Source organism: Myotis nattereri, assembly GCF_964212035.1.
Source record: "Myotis nattereri genome assembly, chromosome: 11".
Taxonomy (NCBI): domain Eukaryota; kingdom Metazoa; phylum Chordata; class Mammalia; order Chiroptera; family Vespertilionidae; genus Myotis; species Myotis nattereri.
Window position 1 is genome coordinate 29,446,753 of NC_138086.1, and position 22,423 is coordinate 29,469,175.

Consider the following 22,423-nt stretch of genomic DNA (forward strand, 5'->3'; position numbering starts at 1 on the left):
TCAGGATCAGGTGGTTCCATGGCAAATTTATTTTCCATTTGAGATCGAAAGTGCTAGGTTGCCTGGCCAGTGTGGCTCAGTGGTTGAGCATCAACCTATGAACCAGGAGGTCACAGTTCGATTCCTGGTCAAGGCACATTCCCTGGGTGGTGGGCTCGATCCCCAGTGGGGGCGTGCAGGAGGCAGCCAGTCAATGATTCTCTCTCATTGATGTTATATCTCTCTCTCCCTCTCCCTTCCTCTCTGAAATCAGTAAAAATATATATTTTTAAAAAGGGCTAGGTTGTCTTAGATGAGTAACGATGGAGACCGCGCCACATTAGTTGTATGTGCAGGTGTCAGAGTTGGGAAAGAAAATAAAAAGTGATCTGGAGAATACTGTAGCCTGCAGGGCATGTGTTCATTTTGAACTCAGAGCTAACATGGAGAGAGATTATTGGTCACTCTGAAGTACTGTGATCTCCATTATGCTGAGGTTTTGTTCACTAAACAGAAGCTATAACTTCAGAATCTAGAAAGCGGTCTGGTAATACATTCCTATCTCTAAATTATAAATAACTGAAATTTCTGCTAAAGATGCCTTTTAGTTTCTTGAGTAGACATGGTGTCTGTTCCCATTCCATCTCAGATACAATACCAGGGAGACAGTGCATGGCGTCCTGTTTCTTCCTGCTCAAGCAATTTGATGATGTCCTGATTTACCTCAACTCATTTAAGGTCAGTATAGAATTTTCTAGATGACTTGGTATACAAAATACTATATATAATATGTCGGAGAGAAGATATTCTTAGAGATGGCCTTTTTATTATGGTGGCATCAGCTAATTCCTTACGCTTATTTTTGTGTTTATCTTGTATAACATGTTTTTCTATTTTATATGGTAACTAGAGGCCTGGTGCACAAAAATTTGTGCAATCGGTGGGGAGGGGGGCCGTCCCTCAGCCCGGCCTGTGCCCTCTCGCAGTCTGGGACTCCTCAAGAGATAACGACCTGCTGGCTTAGGCCTGCTCCTGGGTGGCAGAGGGCAGGCCTAATCCCTAGGTGCAGCCCCTGGTTGGGCTCAGAGCAGGGCCGATTGGGGAGTTGGGGCGCCGCCCCCTGTCATGCATAGAGCAGGGCCAATCAGGGGGTTAGGGTGCTGCCCCCTGTCACTCACAGAGCAGGGCCCATCAAGGGGGTGGGGCTCCATATCCTGTCACGCACAGAGCAGGGTCAATCAGAGGGTTGGGGAGCTCCCCCCTATCAGGCACAGAGCAGGGCCGATCAGGGGGTTGGGGCGCCTTCCTGTCACGAACAGAGCAGGGCGGATAGGGAGGTTGTGGCCCCGCCCCCTGTCACACACACAGCCGCAGGGCGATCAGGGGTTTGGGCGCTGCCCCCTGTCACGCTGATCCCAGTGCCAGGAAGCCTCGTGGCTCCGCTGATCCCGGTGCTGGGAGGCATATTACCCTTTTACTATATAGGGTAGAGGCCTGGTGCAAGGGTGGGTGCCGGCTGGTTTGCCCTGAAGGGTGTCCTGGATCAGGGTGGGGGTCCCCACTGGGGTGCTTGGCCAGCCTGGGTGAGGGGATGGATGATGGCTGTTTGCAGCTGCTCACACACCCTTCAGGGTGGGGGTCCCCACTGGGGTGCTTGGCCAGCCTGGGTGAGGGGATGATGGCTGTTTGCAGCTGGTCACACACCCTTCAGGGTGGGGGTCCCCACTGGGGTGCCTGGCCAGTCTGGGTGAGGGGCTGAGGGCTGTCTTCAGGCCGACTGAAGCTCCCAACTGGTCCTTTTTTTCTTCTTTTTTAAAATTCTGGGCCAGCTTTAGCTCTGGCTCCAGCTCTGAGGCTTCTGCTGCTGAAAGAAGGTATCTGGTTTGTTTCGGTTCTATAGTTGAAACACTGTATAACTCCAGCTCTAAGATCCCGGCCTGGGCCTCAGCCTCGCTGAAAGCAGGTTTCTGGGATTTTGTTTAGCTTCTATATTCGTTACAATGTTTCTTAAACTGCAGGCTCAGAGGCCGGCAAAGCAGGTGGGGAGCGTTGGTTTCCTCTGTCACTAAAGCAAGCAAGCCTCATGTTAGTTTCAAGCTGCCTGGCTGCCGGCCACCATCTTGGCTGGCAGTTAATTTGCGTATCTCGCTGATTAGCCAATGGGAAGGGTAGCGGTCGTACGCCAATTACCATGTTTCTCTTTTATTAGATAGGATGCTCAATGTGACCTGTTCTTGGGATGTTTTTCAGAGTTACTTCTATAATGATGACATCTTTAACTTTAATTATGCACAAGCCAAAGCTGCAACAGGCAATACCAGTGAGGGTGAAGAGGTGGGTACCTGCTTTAGAAGGCATTCGAATGATTCTGTCTAAAAACATTGTTGTCTTTTTCTCACTGAAATAAAATGTTCAAGGGTAAAGGACTAGTAAAAGTTTCTTTTTTTCTTAGGTCACATTAGAAAGTACAATGTGAATAGGTATATGGATTTTATGACCACATAAATGTTTTCCTTTTCTGATAAATTTTATAAAAGCATAATATAAATGGAGAAAGATATATAAATCAAAGCATATAGCTAGATGGATTTTTCAAATAATTAGAACCCAAATCATGAAACAGAGTATTATCATAATCCTAGAAACCTCCTCATCCCCTCTTTGAATCAATCTCTTTACTATAAGGCTAACAATGATCTTGCTTCTAACTTCATAGAGTGATTTGTTTAAATTATTCAAAATAATTCAGTTGAATTATTCAATTGAATTTTGTTAGTCAACAAATTATTCAACTAATTTCCATTATGATTCCTCTTTTGACTGAGTTATTTTAAAATGTTTTATGATTTTCAAGCATGCATTATCCTTCTCAGGTTTTAAATTTTGATTTCTAACTTAATTGTATTGTGGTCACAGAATGTGGTCTGTGTAACACCAACCCTTTAAAATTGCCCAGTAGCATGATCAAGCATTCTTGAAAATAATATGTATTGTACAGTTGTTAATTATTTTGTTCAAGTCTTTTATATCCTTACCAACCTTTTGTCAGCTTGTGATATGAATACCAGAGTAGTATGTTAAAATCACCACAATTTTGTCCTTCACTATCTTAGCAGCCTGTGTAGAATTTGGTCATCTATTAGGCTGTGTTAAGCATTAATGTAAGATAAGCAGATATGAATGTTTTTACTGCAAAACCATCTTCATGTTTATTCCCTTTCTTTCCTCTTCTTGCAGGTTTTCCTTTTAATACAAAGTGAGAAGTTAAAAAATGATTACATTTACCTCAGTTGGTTAGCTCGATGCTGTGAGTCTTTTTTTTACTGTAATTTTTTATTTTTCAATTACAGTTGACATACAATATTATATTAGTTTCAGGTGTATACCCAAGTGATTAGACATTATATAACTTACTAAGTTATCACCCTGATAAATCTAGTACCTATCTGATACCATGTGTAGTTATTACAATATTATTGACTGGATTCCCTATGCTGTACTTTATATCCCCATGATCATACTGTGAGTCTTTTTTTTTTAAAGATATATTTTTATTGATTTCAGAGAGGAAGGGAGAGAGAAAGAGTAAAAGCATCAGTGATGAGAAGAATTCACTGATAGGCTGCCTCCTGCATGCCTCACACTGGGGATCGAGCCTGCAAACTGGGCATGTGCCCTGACCAGGAATCGGGTCTGTGACCTCCTGGTTCACAGGTCGACGCTCAACCACTCAAGTCACACCAGCTGGGCTGTGAGTCTTCTTTCAAATGTTATAGAAGAATTATCTTTTTGTTCCCCGCTGCAAAATCTTCTGGAAGGAAATTATACTGAGCATTTTCTAATTTTGTTTTGTGCTATAAAACAAGTGAACACCAAAATTGTGTTATTAATGAGCCTCAGTTTACAGTGTTATTAATGATGGTCAGTTAGGGTGGCCATGCACATATATAATTCTACCGTGTGATTAGGTCTGCCATGTAGCATTGCCCTAGCATGTCCAGTCCTGAAAGATGGCAGGTTCTTCCTGTTAAAGTTTCCAGATTACAGTGTTGTTTTGTGTGAAATGATACTGTTAAGCTAATTTTATCTTTTCACTATGATGCAGAACTAAAATGGGGCAAAATGTCAAAAACATAATTGTTAAAATATTATTTAGCTTACAGTCTCTGTCTCTCTCTGTCTCTCTCTCTACTATCTTTTATTGCTCCTTCTGTTCATCTGGATTTAAAATGTTCCTTGAGCCAGAACCGGTTTGGCTCAGTGTATGGAGCGTCGGCCTGCAGACTCAAGGGTCCTGGGTTCGATTCCGGTCAGGGGCATGTGCCTTGGTTGCGGGCACATCCCCAGTAGGGGGATTGATGTTTCTCGCTCATCAATGTTTCTGGCTCTCTATCTCTCTCCTTTCCTCTCTGTAAAAAATCAATAAAATATATTTTAAAAAAATGTTCCTTGAGTTTTAAGGTTGCAGGAAAATTTTAGCAGTCAGATATTCTAAGTGAGGCTGAAAATATATGAGCAGAATTGAATGAATGATAGGTGTCCTCTTTTAAGCAGATGACCTAAGTGGGAACTACTAGAAATCAACCCAACTTAAAAAGACATAATTATCTGAATACTAACTTAAATAAAAAATAAGTACGGTATAATTCAGATAGGGAACCAACTTAATGCCAACATTGCGAGCTTTCCATTTAAGAGCTATTTAGCATTTTTTTAAAAATATATATTTTATTGATTTTTTTACAGAGAGGAAGGGAGAGGGATAGAGAGTTAGAAACATCGATGAGAGAGACACGTCGATCAGCTGCCTCGCGCACACTCCCTACTGGGTATGTGCCCGCAACCAAGGTACATGCCCTTGACTGGAATCAAACCTGGGACCCTTGAGTCCGCAGGCCGACGCTCTATCCACTGAGCCAAACCAGTTAGGGCAATTTAGCATTACTTTTTATATTTGAAACATAGAACTAAATCCATAAAATAGCAAGGTGTAGAAATTTATTTCTTGTACATTTAAAAAGCATAAATCTTTGTTTCTTTTTTGTAGATATAATGAATAAGAAACCAAGACTAGCCTGGGAACTTTATCTCAAGATGGAAACCTCTGGCGAGTCCTTTAGCCTCTTACAGCTCATTGCTAATGACTGCTACAAGGTGAGTCTGAATGAGGATACAGGGAAATTGAAGATCAGCATCACAATGCAGCATTAGCTAAGTGTTAGGGGAAAGTGTCCTACAGACTAAATGGCTGTTGGTGAGAATATTTGCATAGTGATAGCAGAAATGTCATCTCTGTTATGAATGAACTGAGTTCAGAGATAGATAGCATGACGGGGTTTTTTATGTGTATATGAAATAATGATTTAGAGAGGAGGTTTTAGATTTCCAAAGGCTGTGAATCTTTAGATAGCATCCATTCACCCAGGATTTGGAAATTTGGTTTTGAAGCTTAAGAAAGGTGTCCTCTAACATCTAGAGACATAGATTTAGAGAAATCATCAACATTTCAGTAGTAATTGAAACCCTGAAAAACAGTGGGATTGCCCAGATAAGAAAGTAAAGTGAGCCGAAACCGGTTTGGCTCAGTGGATAGAGCGTCGGCCTGCGGACTCAAGGGTCCCGGGTTCGATTCCGGTCAAGGGCATGTACCTGGGTTGCGGGCACATCCCCAGTGGGAAGTGTGCAGGAGGCAGCTGATCGATGTTTCTCTCTCATCGATGTTTCTAACTCTCTATCTCTCTCCCTTCCTCTCTGTAAAAAATCAATAAAATATATTTAAAAAAAAAAGAAAAAAAGAAAGTAAAGTGAGAAAAGTAAATTGTTGTAGCCGAAACCGGTTTGGCTCAGTGGATAGAGCGTCGGCCTGCGGATTGAAAGGTCCCCGGTTCGATTCCGGTCAAGGGCATGTACCTGGGTTGCGGGCACATCCCCAGTGGGAGATGTGCAGGAGGCGGCTGATCGATGTTTCTCTCCCATCGATGTTTCTGACTATCTCTCTCTCCCTTCCTCTCTGTAAAAAATCAATAAAATATATTTTAAAAAAATAAAAATAAAAAATAAATTGTTGTAAACCTTAGGGAATACTAATATGCAAATAGTGGACAGGAAAGACAAAGGAACCAGAAAAGGAAAAAGAAGACGCAGTCATTTAGTAAAGGTCTGATTGTGTGTGTGTGTGTGTGTGTGTGTGTGTGTGTGTGTGTGTATGTAGGGCATTGGAAAGGCAGGGGGGAGCTTTTTAAAAATTAAGAGCGTTTTTAAAAATTCGCCTCAAATTCCAGAAATTCCTATTTTTGGTATATTTCTGCTTATCCAAAAGATGAGAAAAATGTCAGGTAAAGGTAAAGAGAGTCTAGTGTTAGTCAAAATGAATCATTACAGCCTGGCTGGTGGGGCTCAGTGGTTGAGCATCAACCCGTGAACCAGGAGGTTGCAATTCCATTCCCAGTCAGGGCACATTCCTGGGTTGTGGGCTTGATACCCAGTAGGGGGCATGCAGGAGGCAGGTGATCAATGATTCTCTCTCATCACTGATGTTTCTATCCCTCCCTCCCTCCCTCCCTCTCTCTGAAATCAAATTTTTTAAAAAAGAATCATGTCCTAACCGGTTTGGCTCAGTGGAGACAGGATGAAGATTAACAGAAAGGAAAGGGAAGAAAAAAATACTTTCAACAATAAAGAATTGTTTTTAAAAAACAATTATAGAGTTATATCCAGCAATATAGGTGAATCTTATAAATATACACAAGACACAAGAGTATTTATAGTATTATTTTATATAGATAAAATTCTAAGTGCAATACTCAGTATATTATCTAAAGATATACACATAGGTGCTTATAAAGAAAGTCAAAAGACTGATGACCATAAAAGTTGGAATAGTAGTTAATTCAGAGGGAAGGAGAAGGTTGTGGTTTGGAAGGGACACAAAGAGCTTCTGTTTTGCTGTCAATGTTTCCTTTCTTGACCTGCGTGGTGGTTACACTTGTATTCACCTTATAATCAGACATTAAACTGTGCATTTATGTAGCATGCAACATTCTCTATGTGTGTTATTTCACCCTGAAAAGTGCTTAAGAGGACATAGGAAGAAGGGTTAACTTTGAAAAGGAATAGGAACACTTCTTCCCCTAGCCAGTTTTGCTCAGTGGATAGTGTGTCAGCCCATGGACTGAAGGGCTGCAGGTTCGATTCTGGTCAAGGGCAAGTGCCTCGGTTTGCAGGCTCAATCCCTGGCTCCCATCAGGGTGTGTGCAGGAGGCAACAAATGGATGTGTCTCTTTGACATCAATGTTTCTCTGTCTCTGTCTCTCCCTGCCTCCACTCTCTTAAAGTAAAAGAACACTTCTCCCTGTGAGATAGACAGAAAAGAGGGAAGGATGAATGATGGTATAATTTGAACTGAAGGGAGGAAAGTTGTGTTTTCCCTGAAGTAGAGAAAAAGTTGTGCTAAGAATGCAATAGAGCTCTTCAAGAAATTGGTAAATGGCCTTAACTGGTTTGGCTCAGTGGATAGAGCATCGGCCTGCAGACTGAAGGGTCCCAGGTTCGGTTTGGTCAAGGGCATGTAACTTGGTTGTGGACACATCCCCAGTAGAGGGTGTGCAGGAGGCAACTGATCAATGTTTCTCTCTCATCGATGTTTCTAATTTTCTATCCCTATCCCTTCCTCTCTGAAAAAAAATCAATAAAATATATTTTTAAAATAAGAAATTGGCAAATGTTTATGAGAACAGTTTATAGGAATGGAGAAGTAACTAAACCACACTGGCTAGAGGACTACTCAGCAATTTGCAGCCTTTAGTGAAATTGCTATATGCCACTATACATTTTTGATTGCCAGTCAAGTAAACTCATCTAAGCAAAATTTAATGTTATTCAGTGTTTTCTACAAGGCCAAGGAAAGATATGTCAAAATAAATGTTTTAAAGAGTTGGTTTTTTAGAGTAGTATTCAGCATACATCTAAGCATACTGAGAATTTAGACGAGGTCAGGGAAAGACCATCCTCTTGAGTTGAACATGATCAAACTAGCATAAAATAAACGATAGTAATCCCCTACAGAATGTACTGAGAAGACATGAAAAATACTCAGTTCAAATCACAGTTGTTGGAATTTATTCTCAAGATTAGAATATAATTAGAAGAAATGACAGATGTGTTGCTTATAGAATAACCTGACTATATGTAAAAAATATATACTGTTGAAACTGAATGAAGGTAAGCTAATTTAAATTGAGTCTACGTATGCAAACTGATTTTCTTCTTTCTTTGTTTAATAAAGAATTTAAATTTATCTAATTTGCTAACAGAAAATTTTGTCATTACCCATGCACTCATTTTATACAATTCTGCTTCACGGCATCTTTATGTTTAGTTTCATTCTGTGTAATCTTGTGACTACAAGTGCTAGCACAATTCTCTCTTTTATTCAGATGGGCCAGTTTTACTATTCCGCCAAAGCCTTTGATGTCCTAGAGAGGCTGGATCCTAACCCTGAATATTGGGAAGGCAAGAGGGGGGCCTGTGTGGGCATTTTCCAGATGATCTTAGCTGGGCGAGAACCCAAGTAAGTGCACAGACCACAAACACTACCTCTACTCATTTGCTGGTTTGCAAGGAAAAAGCATTGTTTTCATGATGACATCCTCTTCTGAAAACTCAAAAGTATAAGATGTTTTAGAATGATGAATAAAAATAAAACTTTATGATGTTATATATTTGTAGCTGACCTTTTTCCTCCAGAAATTTTTTATTTTATAGAATCACATCATTCTAAATCCTAATGCTGGGGACATCGAGCATACTACAGCTCTCAAATATAAGAGCAAGATAAATATTTGCCTCTAAATGAATTGCCATTGCATAAACAAAGTCTTCCCCAATCTCTTCTATCTTTTCTTTGCCTATTATCTTTTTCTTGTCTTTTAGTTTAGGCCTCAAAGAATTAGGAATGGAGTAGATGTGGTTAATAATTTTTTCTTCATTTGCCTCTAATATTCCAGAAAATACTAAGACATTAGATTAGATAAAATTAAGTGGCTTGTAGCTCCATTTGTAACAAAAATTGAAATGCTTAAAACTAAATTCAGTGTTCTAAAAATAACTTCACGGAATGTATTTGTTACTGATGTATGAATAGCAAGTGTGATTATTTTATAAGTAAACAATCTATCAAAAATTATCTCCCGCCGAAACCGGTTTGGCTCAGTGGATAGAGCGTCGGCCTGTGGACTGAAAGGTCCCAGGTTCGATTCCGGTCAAGGGCATGTACCTGGGTTGCGGGCACATCCCCGGTGGGGGATGTGCAGGAGGCGGCTGGTCGATGTTTCTCTCTCATCGATGTTTCTGACTCTCTCTCTCTCTTCCTCTCTGTAAAAAATCAATAAAATATATTTAAAAAAAAAAAAAATTATCTCCCGCTTTATATCTACTTCCAGTCCTAAATAAAAGTTTAAAAGAATTTTGTTAAGTAAAAGAGGTTTTTGAGGGGAAAAAATAAGTCAAAAACATGAGAGAACTCTTAGGGAAAAGGATCAATATGCAGTTACCTATATATTTGATAAGGTAATAGGGAAGTTTTAGTATGCATTACTTAAAACACTAATTCTAATTAAATTTAAATTACTTAAGACATAAATACTGGGCATTTGCTAACTCTTGGTTCTTAACTTTCTTTTTTTTCCATATTTTTAATATGTTATTTTTCTTGAGGAAATCATCCATTCTTCTGGCTTTGTAAAATTTCACAAATATGGCAGTGATACCCAGTTTATGGTAATTGCCACCTTAAACAAAGAGAAATCTGGGACCCAGACAAGTTAAGTGACTTGTTAGTAAGGAGCTAGAATTGGAATCCAAGTCTGCCCCCAGCTGGTTGATATACCCTCTTTTTTCCTCTGTCATGCAGAATAAGCACAAAAATGAAAATACTCATGTCACCAAAACCGGTTTGGCTCAGTGGATAGAGCATCGGCCTGCGGACTGAAAGGTCCCAGGTTCAATTCCGGTCAAGGGCATGTACCTGGGTTGCGGGCACATCCCCAATAGGAGATGTGCAAGAAGTAGCTGATCGATGTTTCTCTCTCATCGATGTTTCTAACTCTCTATCTCTCTCCCTTCCTCTCTGTAAAAAATCAATAAAATATGCTTAAAAAATAAATAAATAAATATGTGCTTAGCACTTTATAAAAAAAAATACTCATGTCATATTAAGACAAAAAGATTAATACATGTGTATAGATAGTATAAATAAACAAGGAAAATTTGGTTTGGGGAAAAGAATTTTCATTTTACTATGCCACCATAAGATAGAATGCTAGGAAGTTTGTAATTGGTTTATGAATACACAGGGAAAGAGTCTGTTACCAAAAATGCGCTACTAGAAGTATATGAAGAATAGTTGAGTTTATTTTACCTGTTAGTATTCATTCTCTATTAAATCACTTTTCCTTTCAAATTCTTTCCTCAGAGAGACCCTTCGAGAAGTGCTCCATCTATTGAGAAGTACGGGTAACACCCAAGTAGAGTACATCATCCGGATCATGAAGAAATGGGCCAAAGAGAACAGGGTGCCTGTCTGACGTCCCTCCGGAGGCCTAGGGAACCAGTCACTGCTTTGACAGGAAATTGGGAATCATTTTCCTTGAATTTAATGTAAGATGCAGGACTCTATTTTATTGACGTTTTCCTTCCTTGTTCTTCAAGCCACAAGACCAGTGACTGCTTAGACTTGCCTCCTGGCTGAACCAAGTGCCATAGTCTGTGGTGTGGCCCCTGTGTGATCTGACCCGCAATAAGACTTTGAACTTATCTGGTGCCTTTCTTCCAAAAATACTCAGAATACTGTCATGTAATTTACTGACTTTAAGGAGAACAGCATAGCTTTGTTCTTACATTTACATTCTATGGCGTTTTCTCCAAGCTGCAATACAAATGTCATTAATGCTCAAGAGTCACCATCATCCTATTATCTTATTTTCAGCCGTCTCTGTACACTATCCCTTATTACTAGGGAATTCCATAAAGAGTTTTGTAATGGGTCTCTGAATCTTGGGAGAACAGAAGTTAAAATAGCTAGATGATTCTAAGAATGTCAGTAAGAACCTTTACCAAGCTGCCCGTTCATTAATAGATAATAGGCTCAGGGGTTAATCTTTCAGTAACTGAATTCTCGATGATAATAACATGTTGCAGTGGAGTAACAGTGCAGTTTTTTAAAAGGTGAGTACTATGAAAAAAATCTGTTAAGGAACTCTCATTTGTCATTTCTTCATTATATTTTAGGTAACAAAACAGGTTAGGTTTTCCCTTCGTGTATCTTGCTGAATAAACATCAATTTTGAAAGTAGGGCTGCAAAGGCTATGTGTGTGCATTACGGCCATGTATCAATGTAATGATGTAGAACATGGGTGTGTAGAGCCTTTTGAGGGATTTCCTAATGGCTGGGCTCCATCCTAAGTAATATTCCAGCCCCATGTTCTGAGCTTTCTCAACGTAAACCTATTATACAAGTGAGCATTCTTAGGCTCACAAGCTATTTTCTGAAAATAGACCTGCATGTTTTTATGTACCAGATTACCTTTGTTTCTACACCATATCTTTTTCTTTGAGTTTAAGGCACCCAGTATTACAGGTGTAGGAAGTGCAGAGCCATCTCTATGGATGAAGAAGGTGTATAGACTAGAGATGGGAACATGGAAGGAGTCAAAGCAGCTAAAGAGAGATGATCCAAGACCTCAGATACTTCTGAACAGTTGCAAAGGTTCTTTCAGCTCTACTCAGGAAGATGACCAGTTTTCTTGTCTTTTATCTTAGACCCAGATCTAAGCCGTTCAGAGCACAAATAAAGGAACTGGCCTGAATAACTGAATTTTAGAAAAAAAGTTACATCCTTTTCATATGATAAAGCTCCTGTTTCCTCAATACGTTGTTCCTACTTTTTTAATAATTGTTTTTCAGCATCCAAAGTACTAGGTGCATCAGATCTGAGAAGAACCCACTATAATTTTTAGAATCCTTCTTGTTATTCTTAAAAGATTAGGAAAAGTAATAGTGGAAAAAAGATGGAACTCCTCAGTGGCTTTTGGCGATGAAATGTGCCTTCTAGTTAATTGCTGTTATTTTCAAATTCCCTATATTTGAAAAGCTTTCCCACTGATGGTGATTTACTTTTAAATGAGCTTTTGTTGAATTTAATACTTCTCCCTGTGTTTTTCTGTCTTTTTTGGGGGGTAGGATCTGATATTCCAAAAATAGCAATTCCCAGAATTTTAAACTAATTCTTAAAAAGTTTTCAATCTATAGAATTGAACAAAAACCAAACAAAACCAAAAACCATAAAGACTAGTTTAGAAAAGATACCATCCAGTTCCGCCTTTCAGGATAACTACTTCTAAAAGGTCTTGATATGGTCTCAAGACTGCAGAGTGGTTTGCACAACTGCTTTTCTCCATGTGAAGATACAGGAGAAAGGTAGGTCCAGGCCTAGGAATGTTGTATAACGTGTGCAGTTCATAGCATCTGAAAGGTTAGCATGGTTGTGGTGCACGGGCAGGCTAAATAGCCATCTCAGATGGTGGACAAAGAAGAATTGAATTTATTTAAGGAAAGGGGTTGGGGGACGGGGGGTGGGATATCCTAAGGGAAGGGCTACACAGCACCAAGCCAAGGGACATTGGGGCGATGACGGCAACACTCAGGAGCTGGAGTTTCATCCTTATATGCAGTCACTGGCGGGAAGCTCTTGTCGTCAGTGGGTTTGGGGGCTGAATGGGTGGGCTTGGAATGTGGATGGAATGCAGGTGTGCGATCAAGTGTCTTCAGGACAGTTTCAGTTCCTTTTATGGTCTGATTCCTGGTGTCAAGCAAGTTTTTCCCCCTCCCTGGTCTCTGTTCTCCTGTGGCAGGAAGCTTACAAATGGCCGTTAAGTATCATATAGCCCTAACAGCATCCAAGTAATATTTATAGTCTGCAGAAAATATTACTTGCAAATGTAAAAAAAAAATTACAATTATTTTTGTACTTCAAAATAATTCTACTGTAACATATTAAAATTAAAGTTTATTATTTCGTTCTTATTATGATATTCTAAGTGTGGTGAGTGCGAGCCCTGGGTATGTCATGTGCCTTCTCCCCTTTCTTTCCTGACCCCAGAGTGAAGGGAAAAAAAAAACAAAGTTTGGGCCTCCACAAATTACACTTATAAGAAAGGAAAGTAGATAATCCCTAAGAATCCCTGTCCATTAAGGCTCATGGTTCCTGCTAAGTCATATTGGGTTTGGCTCTTTGCTGAGTTACAGCTCATTCCGGTGCATAAGACACCTCACATAGAAAGCTCTCAAATTCTTGTTAATTTAATAGTCATGCATATAGTAATTGGTAGGGCAGGGGACCTGTGACCTCATGTAATTTGGTTCCCATCTAATTATTGTTTGATCATGTGCTAAGATATACTAGGTGCTGGGGATTCAAATATCACACATAGTCCTGACCCTTAAGGAGCGCAGTCTCTGGGCACACAGTGCAAAATACAGATGATGTATCATAGAATTGTACACTTGAAAACTATATAATTTTATTAACCAATGTCACTCCAATAAATTTAATTTTAAAAAAAAGCTTAACCAGAGTCTACACAAGTAAACAGAGTAAGATGTGGTTGTTGTCATCAGTAGGAACAAAGTCTTGAGAGGTAAGAGAAGGCACTGGAAATTATTGTATATGCATGTAAATGGGACACTGCCTGCCTTATTTGGGAGAAGCAGTCAGAATGATCCTGAAATTCAACAGGCAGCAAGATGCTTAGGCTTCTGCCATGTGTACAACACACGCAACAGACATCCAAGTACACAAAAACAAGGAGACTGCTTTCCTCTTCTTTGGTTTAGCACCTTCGAAAAGTTGCAAGCAGGTGGGCATTATATCACAACTAAAGGGCCAGTGCACAAAATTTGTGCATGGGTATAGTCCCTAGCGGCTGCTGGCCAGGGACACTTCCCTTCCCTCCCCCCCCCCCCCCCCCCCCGCCCACCGGCTGCCTGCCACTGCCGCCAGCCCCACCCCCTGGTAGAACTCCTGGTTGAGGGGACAATTTGCATATTAGGCTTTTATTATATAGGATCGTTTTATCTACTTTCTAATGGCAAAAATGAATTTGCTATTTACTAGTGTCTATATTTAGGACTGTCTCAATCTAACTTAGATGAATAGTCCTCTTTCTCTTTTTCATACTATAAAATATTTCTAAGGCTTATATATATTTTATGATATGTTCAGACTGTATTTGGCCTATTTAGGGATGCTCTCAAAGAAGCAGAGCTAGAAGCTTGGTGATGTGCCTGTAACCCACCTTAACTGTGGACTGCAAGAATATATGAAGAATACAAGACAGCATCCTATATAATAAAAGGCTAATATGCAAATTGACCAAACAGCAGACGGACCAGTCGCTGTGATGCACACTGACCACCAGGGGGCAGACACTCAATGCAGGAGCTGCCCCCTGGTGGTCAGTGCATTCTCAGAAGCTGGGCTCACTGCTGGCGGGTACAGCAGTGGTGAGGGGACCCTATCCCACCTCTACGGCAGTGCTAAGGTTTTCAAACTGCTGCCTTAGGCCCGGGCCTAAGCCATCAGTCAGACATCGAGGGGTCCTGGACTGCAAGAGGGTGCAGGCTGGGCTAAGGGACCTCCCCACCCCCCCGCAAGTGCACGAATTTCGTGCACCGGGCCTCTAGTCCTATATAATAAAAGGCTAATATGCAAATCAACCAAACAGCAGAACTACCGGTTGCTATGATGCGCACTGACCACCAGGGGGCAGATGCTTAATGCAGGAGCTGCCCCCTGGTGGTCAGTGCACTCCCACAGGGGGAGCACTGCTCAGCCAGATGCCAGGCTCATGGCTGACAGGCACAGTGGTGGGGGCGGGAGCCTCTCCCACTTCCACAGCAGCACTAAGGAGTCCGAATGCTGGCTTAGGCCCGCTCCCTGCAGTCGGACATACCCCCCAGGGCTCCCAGACTGTGAGAGGCACAGGCTGGGTGAGGGACCCCCCCCTCCCCCCAGTGCATGAATTTCATGCACTGAACCTCTAGTATGAATATAATAAGCTGATGTGTACATACTGAGTAGGTAGTCTATAGACAAGTTAGCACTTTCTTTTTTGGCAACAAAACTCTTTCTGTAAATAAAATCTAAATGCCAGATACAACTAGGAACTGCCCTGTTGGTTGGAGCAAAGAGGAGGAAAGGAAGCAGACACAGCAAGTCCACCACTCAGGCTGCCCGTCTTGGGGCCACACAGTTTACAAACCTCAGATACAGGAAATAAATACCTTGCTAAGTTATCCTCAGGTGAAAGAACAATGGGAAACTCAGGTTTGAGCATCCACAGCATAAATTGTGGATGCATTTTATCTAAATTGATTCATCATATTTTTTATATATTCATTCCTGTACTTATATATTAATTTGGTCAGTTACTTGTATCCCACTGTGTTCCAGAAGACATTTGAAATGATTTTCTAAAATATGAATAGATTGAAGGCTTTTAAGAATAAAGTCACAAGTAAAGTTCATACACAAACGTACACACCAGAATTACTAAAAATGGGCTAGAAATTCACCTTCAAGTTTCTTACCAATCAAATCAAAGAGTGAAACACAACCAGATACAAAATTCACAGTCTGTGTATGTGAATGAAGGCCCTAATGGGAAGAAAAACCTGGATTCTTAGTGATCTCTGACTATTCATGGGTTTCTGAATTAGGTTTTCTGCACTGTAGCTTAGATGCAACTATATGCGTTAACAAAAATTTCACGGAAATCTTACTGCCCTATAAACATGCAGGTCTTTCCTACTATTTAGTTAAATAAACATGTCCATCTATTTCTAATTTCCTCTATAAACATATAATTATACTCTTCTTTGCTAGTTTTTGACGGGAGTAGTTATTAATGTGGTAGAGTTGAGATAAGTCATTCAAGTTTTTTTAAAAGATACATGTTTTTTATTGATTTTAGAGAGGGGGGAGAGAGAGAAACATCAATTGGCTGCCTCCTGCACACCCCTACTGGGTATTGAGGCCACAACCCTGGCTTATGCCCTGACCAGAAATCAAACCAGTGACCTTTCAGTGCTTGGGACGATGCTCAACCAACTAAGCCACACTGGCCAGAACAAGTCATTCAAATTTTAAAAATTATAAGCGTATGCTAGGATGAAAATATAAGTAATAGTGACCTAAAGAATAATTGCAAGGTACTGTAAAAGCAATGAAATGGTGGGCTAGTATAGCTTATACATTTACTGAGGAAAATCAACAGTGTGAAGTAGGTTAAATAGAAAAGCCTAAATGGGGACAGTGAATTGTAAGCTGAAACTAGAAGTACAAAATTTAGGTAGAGAACAAGCAGATGTCAGATGACCAGAACAGCATCAGTGAAGCCATAAATAATATTTACAGATGTTTAACTTTAATTGTTCCTATACTTTATTTTCATACAGAGGTTAATTTGTTCTTTAAAAACCAGTATGGACCTATTTGTAAACGTGTAGTTTCAAACTATGACACAGAAATTGCACTCTTCGGTACATGTCCAAGAGCGACTCCTGTACATGTACACCAGGAGAGATGTATGTGAATGATCCTCACAGCACTTTCCCCCAGAAAAACCTGGATACGACCCAAATGCCCACTGACAGGAGAATGGATAAATAAACTGTGGTATAGTCAGAATGGAATATTATACAAAGTAAGTGAACTGAAATTTATAACAAGATGAATGAAACTTAGCAATATATTGCTTACAGCAATATATTTTAAGACAAATACAAATATGCAATCAAAGGAAAGCAGGAGAATTTTGAACAAAGAAATTAGGATGAAGGTTATCAGGAATGGGCTGGGGTATAGAGTAGATAACACAGAATTTAACCAAAAATGGGTCCAACAGTATTGGGAAGATGTGGGCTGGAAAGTGTCCATGTTCCCAGGGTGGGGGAGGTGAGAAATAGCTAGACCTTCATATTTCATTGCCCTATGGTGAATTAAAAAAAAAAAAGTCTTCAATTTAGTTCTGAGAAGCAGAGGAGACCGAGCAAACCAAAGAATCACAGAGTCAAGCCATATTTGCAGGAAGCACTTTGCCCTGTAACACAGAAGACGTCACTGTGAACAGCTCCACAGGTGTGAATCAGAGGAGATAGGGAAGAGTAAATGTAAAACATGGCATCATAAAGTAAATGCCCGCAGGTGGGCACATGGCCCTGGGGGCCCCTGGCATGCATATTCACCAAAATGGCTGGTCCAGGAAAACTCTTCATCCTCAAAGATTAGTAACCAGAACAGCTAAGGGTCTACAGAAAATTAATACAAGAGAAAAAGAAGGAAGGAAGGAAGAAAGGAAGGAAGGAAGGAAGGAAGGAAGGAAGGAAGGAAGGCCAATGGTGGATGAAAATATCACCAGAAAATTGGTGATATGTATATGAAAGCTGTAACCAAATATAAAATAGTAAAACTCTGACAGGAAGGTAGAAAAAAAGGTAGTTTATTGATATTTTATCTTTACGGTATCTCTAAAGGTGATAAATATTTGCATATTTTACAATATCAGTGTGTAGAAAAAGAGAAAATACATTTTATAATTTATTGATCATAGTATGGAATTATAGACATTGTCCAAAGAAAATGAGGATTAAGCACATTATAAAATCATCCCATTAGAACAAAAGATAAGCCTTCCAAATTAACAGAAGCAACATACATAAAACAAAGCAAACATCATTTTGTGGGTTTTAAAGCAAAGGTCGAGAGGAAAAAATGTGACATAAGATAATTTGGCAGATCTATGCTCAGACATACCTCTCATGTCAACAATGTAAATGAGCTTAACTCACCTATTAAATGAAGAAGATTGGCAGGTTGGATCACAAAGCAAAACCTAACTCTGTGCTGTTTACACATAAATGCTGACAATAAAAGATGGGCAATAGTACAATCAGGCAAATGCAAATAAAAAGAGAGCAGGTGTCACAATCAAACACGGTTGAATCCAGGTCAAAATCATTAAGCGAGTCAAAGAAACACACTTTGAATGATAAAGGGTCCATTTCTCAATGGAGATATAACAGTTATGAACATGCAGCAAAGGAAATAGCATCAATATTAAAAAAACAAAACAGTTACGGTGACAGTAGTAGATCACAGTTCATGACAGTTGAAATGGAAAAAATGTAAGCAAAGCATATACATAACTTAAATATCACAAGTACTAAGGAATATATTGTTAATATAGATTATACCTTGAAAACAGAGAACAGACTTCCTTTTCAAGGATCCATAAAGCATTCATTCAGTGAAGACAGCTATGCCCTGGCCAGTGTGGCTTGGTTAGTTGGAGCATCATCCCATACACTGAAAGGTCACAGATTCGATTACAGGTCAGGGCACATACCCAGGTTGTGGGTTGGATCTCATTTGTAACGGTAACCAATTGATGTTTCTCTCTCTCTCTCTCTCTCTCTCTCTCTCTCTTCCCCGCCCCGCCCCCCCCATGCCTGCCTCTCTCTTGAGAACACATGCACAGTGAGGTAGTTAAACCTCTTCTGTTCCTAAAACTGGCCACACAGTGTCTCTTCCCAAATTGCTTGTCAGTTTTATGCATATACATTAAGATATTTTATGTACATAAACAATATATTATTTCTCCCTTTTAACATAGTTCTTTCTCTTTTTACATAAATTGTAGTATACTAAATATTGTAATGCATATTGCTTTTCTCACTTAAGGATAGAGGTTAGTGATAAAATTTTTAAGATTGCATAGAGTCCTAGTTGGTTTTGCTCAGTGGATAGAACATCGGCCTGTGGACCAAAAGGTCCCAGGTTCTAGTCCAGACAAGGGCACGTACCTTGGTTGCAGGTTCCTCCCTAGCTTGAGACCTGGTCAGGGTGTGTACAGGAGGCAACCAATCGATGTGTTTCTCTCACATGGATATTTCTATCTTTCCCTCTCTCTTCCATTCTCTCTAAGAATCAACAGAAAAATATCCTTGGGTGAGGATTTAAAAAAAAAAAAAAGATTCCATAGAATTCCATTGTATGGATTGATTCATGAGAGATATACACCAAAATCACTTAAGTAAAATATATCAATTTGGCAAAGATAAAATAGTTTGGCACTGGCCAGTGTAGCTTAGTTGGTTGAACATCGTCCCATGCACCAAGAAATCACCAGTTCAATTCCCAGTCAGGGCACATGCCCAGGTTGTAGGATAAATCCCCAGTAGGAGGCATGCAGGAGGCATCCAATCAATGTTTCTCTCTTATCCGTTTCTTTCTCTCCCACTTTCTCTTCCTCTCTCTCTAAAAAAATCAAAAATATATTTTCAAAAAACATGTTGCCAACGTATAGAGCTATAGAGACCCTTATACATTGTTGGTGGAATAGAAATTAATACTTTCTATGGAAGGCAATTTATCAAAGTTAGAAGTGCACATATTTTTATTTTATTTTTAAAAATATATATTTTATTGATTTTTTAAAGAGGAAGGGAGAGGGATAGTTAGAAACATCGATGAGAGAGAAACATCAATCAGCTGCCTCTTGCACGCCCCCTACTGGGGATGTACCCACAGCCAAGGTACATGCCCGAGACCGGAATAGAACCTGGGACCCTTGAGTCTGTAGGCCAAAGCTCTATCCACTGAGCCAAACCGGTTAGAGCTGTATTTTATTTTATGTTTGTTGTTGAAAGTATTACGTAGGTCCTCCTTTCCCCCCCATAAACCTCTTCCAGTTGCTCCCATCCTCCCTGCCCCAGACCCTCATCACCCCATTGTCTGTGTCCACAGATTATGCATATATGCATACAAGTTCATTGGTTGATCTCTTCCCACCCACCCTTTCCTGTCTTCCCTCTGAGGTTCAAAAGTCTGTTTATGCTTCTGGGTCTATTTTTGATCATCAGTTTATTTGATTCATTAGATTCCACATATGAGTGAGATCATGTGATACTTACCTTTCTCTGACTGGCTTATTTCGCTCAGCATAATATTCTCGAGGTCCATCCATGCTGTTGCAAATGGTAAGAGTTATTTTTTATTGCCATGTAGTATTCCATTGTATAAATGTACCATAGTTTTTTATCCACTCATCTGCTGATGGGCATTTAGGCTGTTTCCAAGTCTTAGCTATTATAAATTGCACTGCTATGAACATAGGGAGATTTTATATATATATATATATATATATATACATATATATATATATATATGGTATATATATTTTGGGGGGGGTGCCTATATTCTTTCACATATTTTTTGATACAGCAATTGAGCCAGGTTTAATATATTTCATTTGCTGTTTTATTTCCTTTCCTGTGAACTATTTGTTGATATCTTTTTCCATTTTTGCTAGTATTCCAGTATTAGGTTATTATTATTGTTTCTCCTTGATCTATAGGAATTCTTTATAAATTAGGGAAATTTATCCTTTGTGAAATGTGTTGCAATTTTTTTTTTTTTAGTTTGTCATGTCTATTAGTTGAAAGACTATTTTCCTGTCATCAGAAATTTATTTTAAATATTTGAAATTATAAAAATACTTGTAAATGCCTTCTCTAGTGTGAGATTATTTAAAATCTCAGTGATTTCTTCTAAAGTTTTTATGGTTTCATTTTTTAAGTTTAAATCTTTGATTCACTAGAAATTTATACTTTCTAGTGAATACAATTTTATTCATGTGATACAATTTTATTCATTTCCATATCCCTGTGTAATTATCTTAAACTGTTTATTGAATAACTCATTCTTTCCTCACTGATAAGAAATTATTGTAAGTGTATGTGCTGGGGGGTAGGAGTGGCTGGGGAGAGGTCAATGGGGAGGAAAAAGAGACATGTAATACTTTAAATAATAAAGAATTTAAATTAAAAAAAGAAAATAAATTATTGTATATTCAACAAGAGAAAAACAGGAAATGGAAGGACAAATAGAAAAATAGACAATGATTATAAACAGGAAATTTACAAAGAGGAAATTTAAAAAACTAACAGGCATATAAAAAAGATGTTCAAATTCCTTAGTCATCAGAGAGATGCAAATTAAAATAATACCTGGCAAAAAATAAACTGGATTTGGTGGTGGCAATGCAGTGGAGGGCAGGAAGTGATACAGGAATTCGCATGCACTGCTTCAGCTATTCTGGAGAGCAGCCCCTTAATGTGTATGGGTATCTTAGGACCCAACAGTTCTAACCTAAGTATTTGTCCCAAATACATTTTCACACAGATCCAAAGGACACATGAATGAGTATGTTCATAGCTGCTCTGGGGTGATAAGGGGGGAGCAGGAGGCACTTTGAGTGCCCATCACTAAGTGAATAGACAAAACATAGCATTGCAGATTACTACTCAAAAGTTATAAACCAGCCCAGCCAGTGTGGTTCAGTGGTTGAACATCGACCCCTGAACCAAGAGGTCCCGGTTTGAGTCCTAGTCAGGGCACATGCCCGGGTTGTGGGCTCAATCCCCAGTAGGGGGTGTGTAGGAGGCGTGTAGGAGGCAGCCGATCCATGTGTCTCTCATCGATGTTTGTATCTCTCTCTCCCTCTCCCTCTGAAATCAATAAAAATATTTTTAAAAAATATATATGGTGTTCAAAGAAGCAGGCCCACACCAAGACACATCATAATTAAAATGCCAAAAAGAGAATCTTAAACAGCAGCAAGAGAAAAGCAGTTAGTTACCTACAAGGGAGCACCCATAGGACTGCTAGCTAACAGATACTTCGCAGACCAGAAGGGAGTGGCAAGAAATATTCAAAATGATGAAAAGCAAGGACCTACAATCAAGATTATTCTACCCAGCAAAGCTATAATTTAGAATTAAAAGTCAGATAAAGAGCTTCACAGACAAGAAAAAGCTAAAGGAGTTCATCACCACCAAACCAGTATTACACGAAATGTTGAAGGGTTTTCAGAAGAAGGAAGAGGAGAAGGAAGACGAAGGTGAGGAGGAGGAAGAGGAGGAGGAGGAGAAGGGAGAAGAAAGGAAAAGGGGGAAGGGGAAGAAGAAAGGGGAAGGAGAAGGGAGAAGAAAGGAGAAGGGGGGGGGAAGAAGAAAGGGGAAGGAGAAGGGAGAAGAAAGGAGAGGGGAGGAAGGAGGAAGGAGAAGGAGGAGAAGAAAAAGATAAAATATGAATAATAAAATAGCAATAAATACATACCTACCAGCAATTGAATCTAAAAGTCAAAATAAACAAGGAATCTAATGAACAAAATAAACCGATGAATAAAATAGAACAAGAGGCATTGAAACATGGAACAGACTGAGGAATCTTAGAGGGAAAGGGGGGTGGGTGGGAAGAGATTAACCAAGGATCTTTTAAAAAATATATATTTTATTGAATTTTTACAGAAAGGAAGGGAGAGGGAT

At 39.5% G+C, this 22,423-nt stretch overlaps 1 protein-coding gene across 2 annotated transcripts in view; it reads left to right on the forward strand.

Moving 5' to 3' along the window:
• Nucleotides 1–12,291, forward strand: part of IFT56 (intraflagellar transport 56) — a 47,954-nt gene extending 35,663 nt beyond the window's left edge. For both annotated transcript variants that reach the window (XM_081101758.1, XM_081101759.1), the window contains 6 exons: nt 629–717; nt 2,230–2,313; nt 3,217–3,286; nt 5,027–5,133; nt 8,415–8,548; nt 10,451–12,291. In XM_081101758.1, the coding sequence (XP_080957884.1) occupies nt 629–717; nt 2,230–2,313; nt 3,217–3,286; nt 5,027–5,133; nt 8,415–8,548; nt 10,451–10,562 (596 nt within the window). In that variant the 3' untranslated portion in view covers nt 10,563–12,291. The remainder of the gene's footprint in view (nt 1–628; nt 718–2,229; nt 2,314–3,216; nt 3,287–5,026; nt 5,134–8,414; nt 8,549–10,450) is intronic.
• The last annotated feature ends 10,132 nt before the right edge of the window (nt 12,292–22,423 follow it).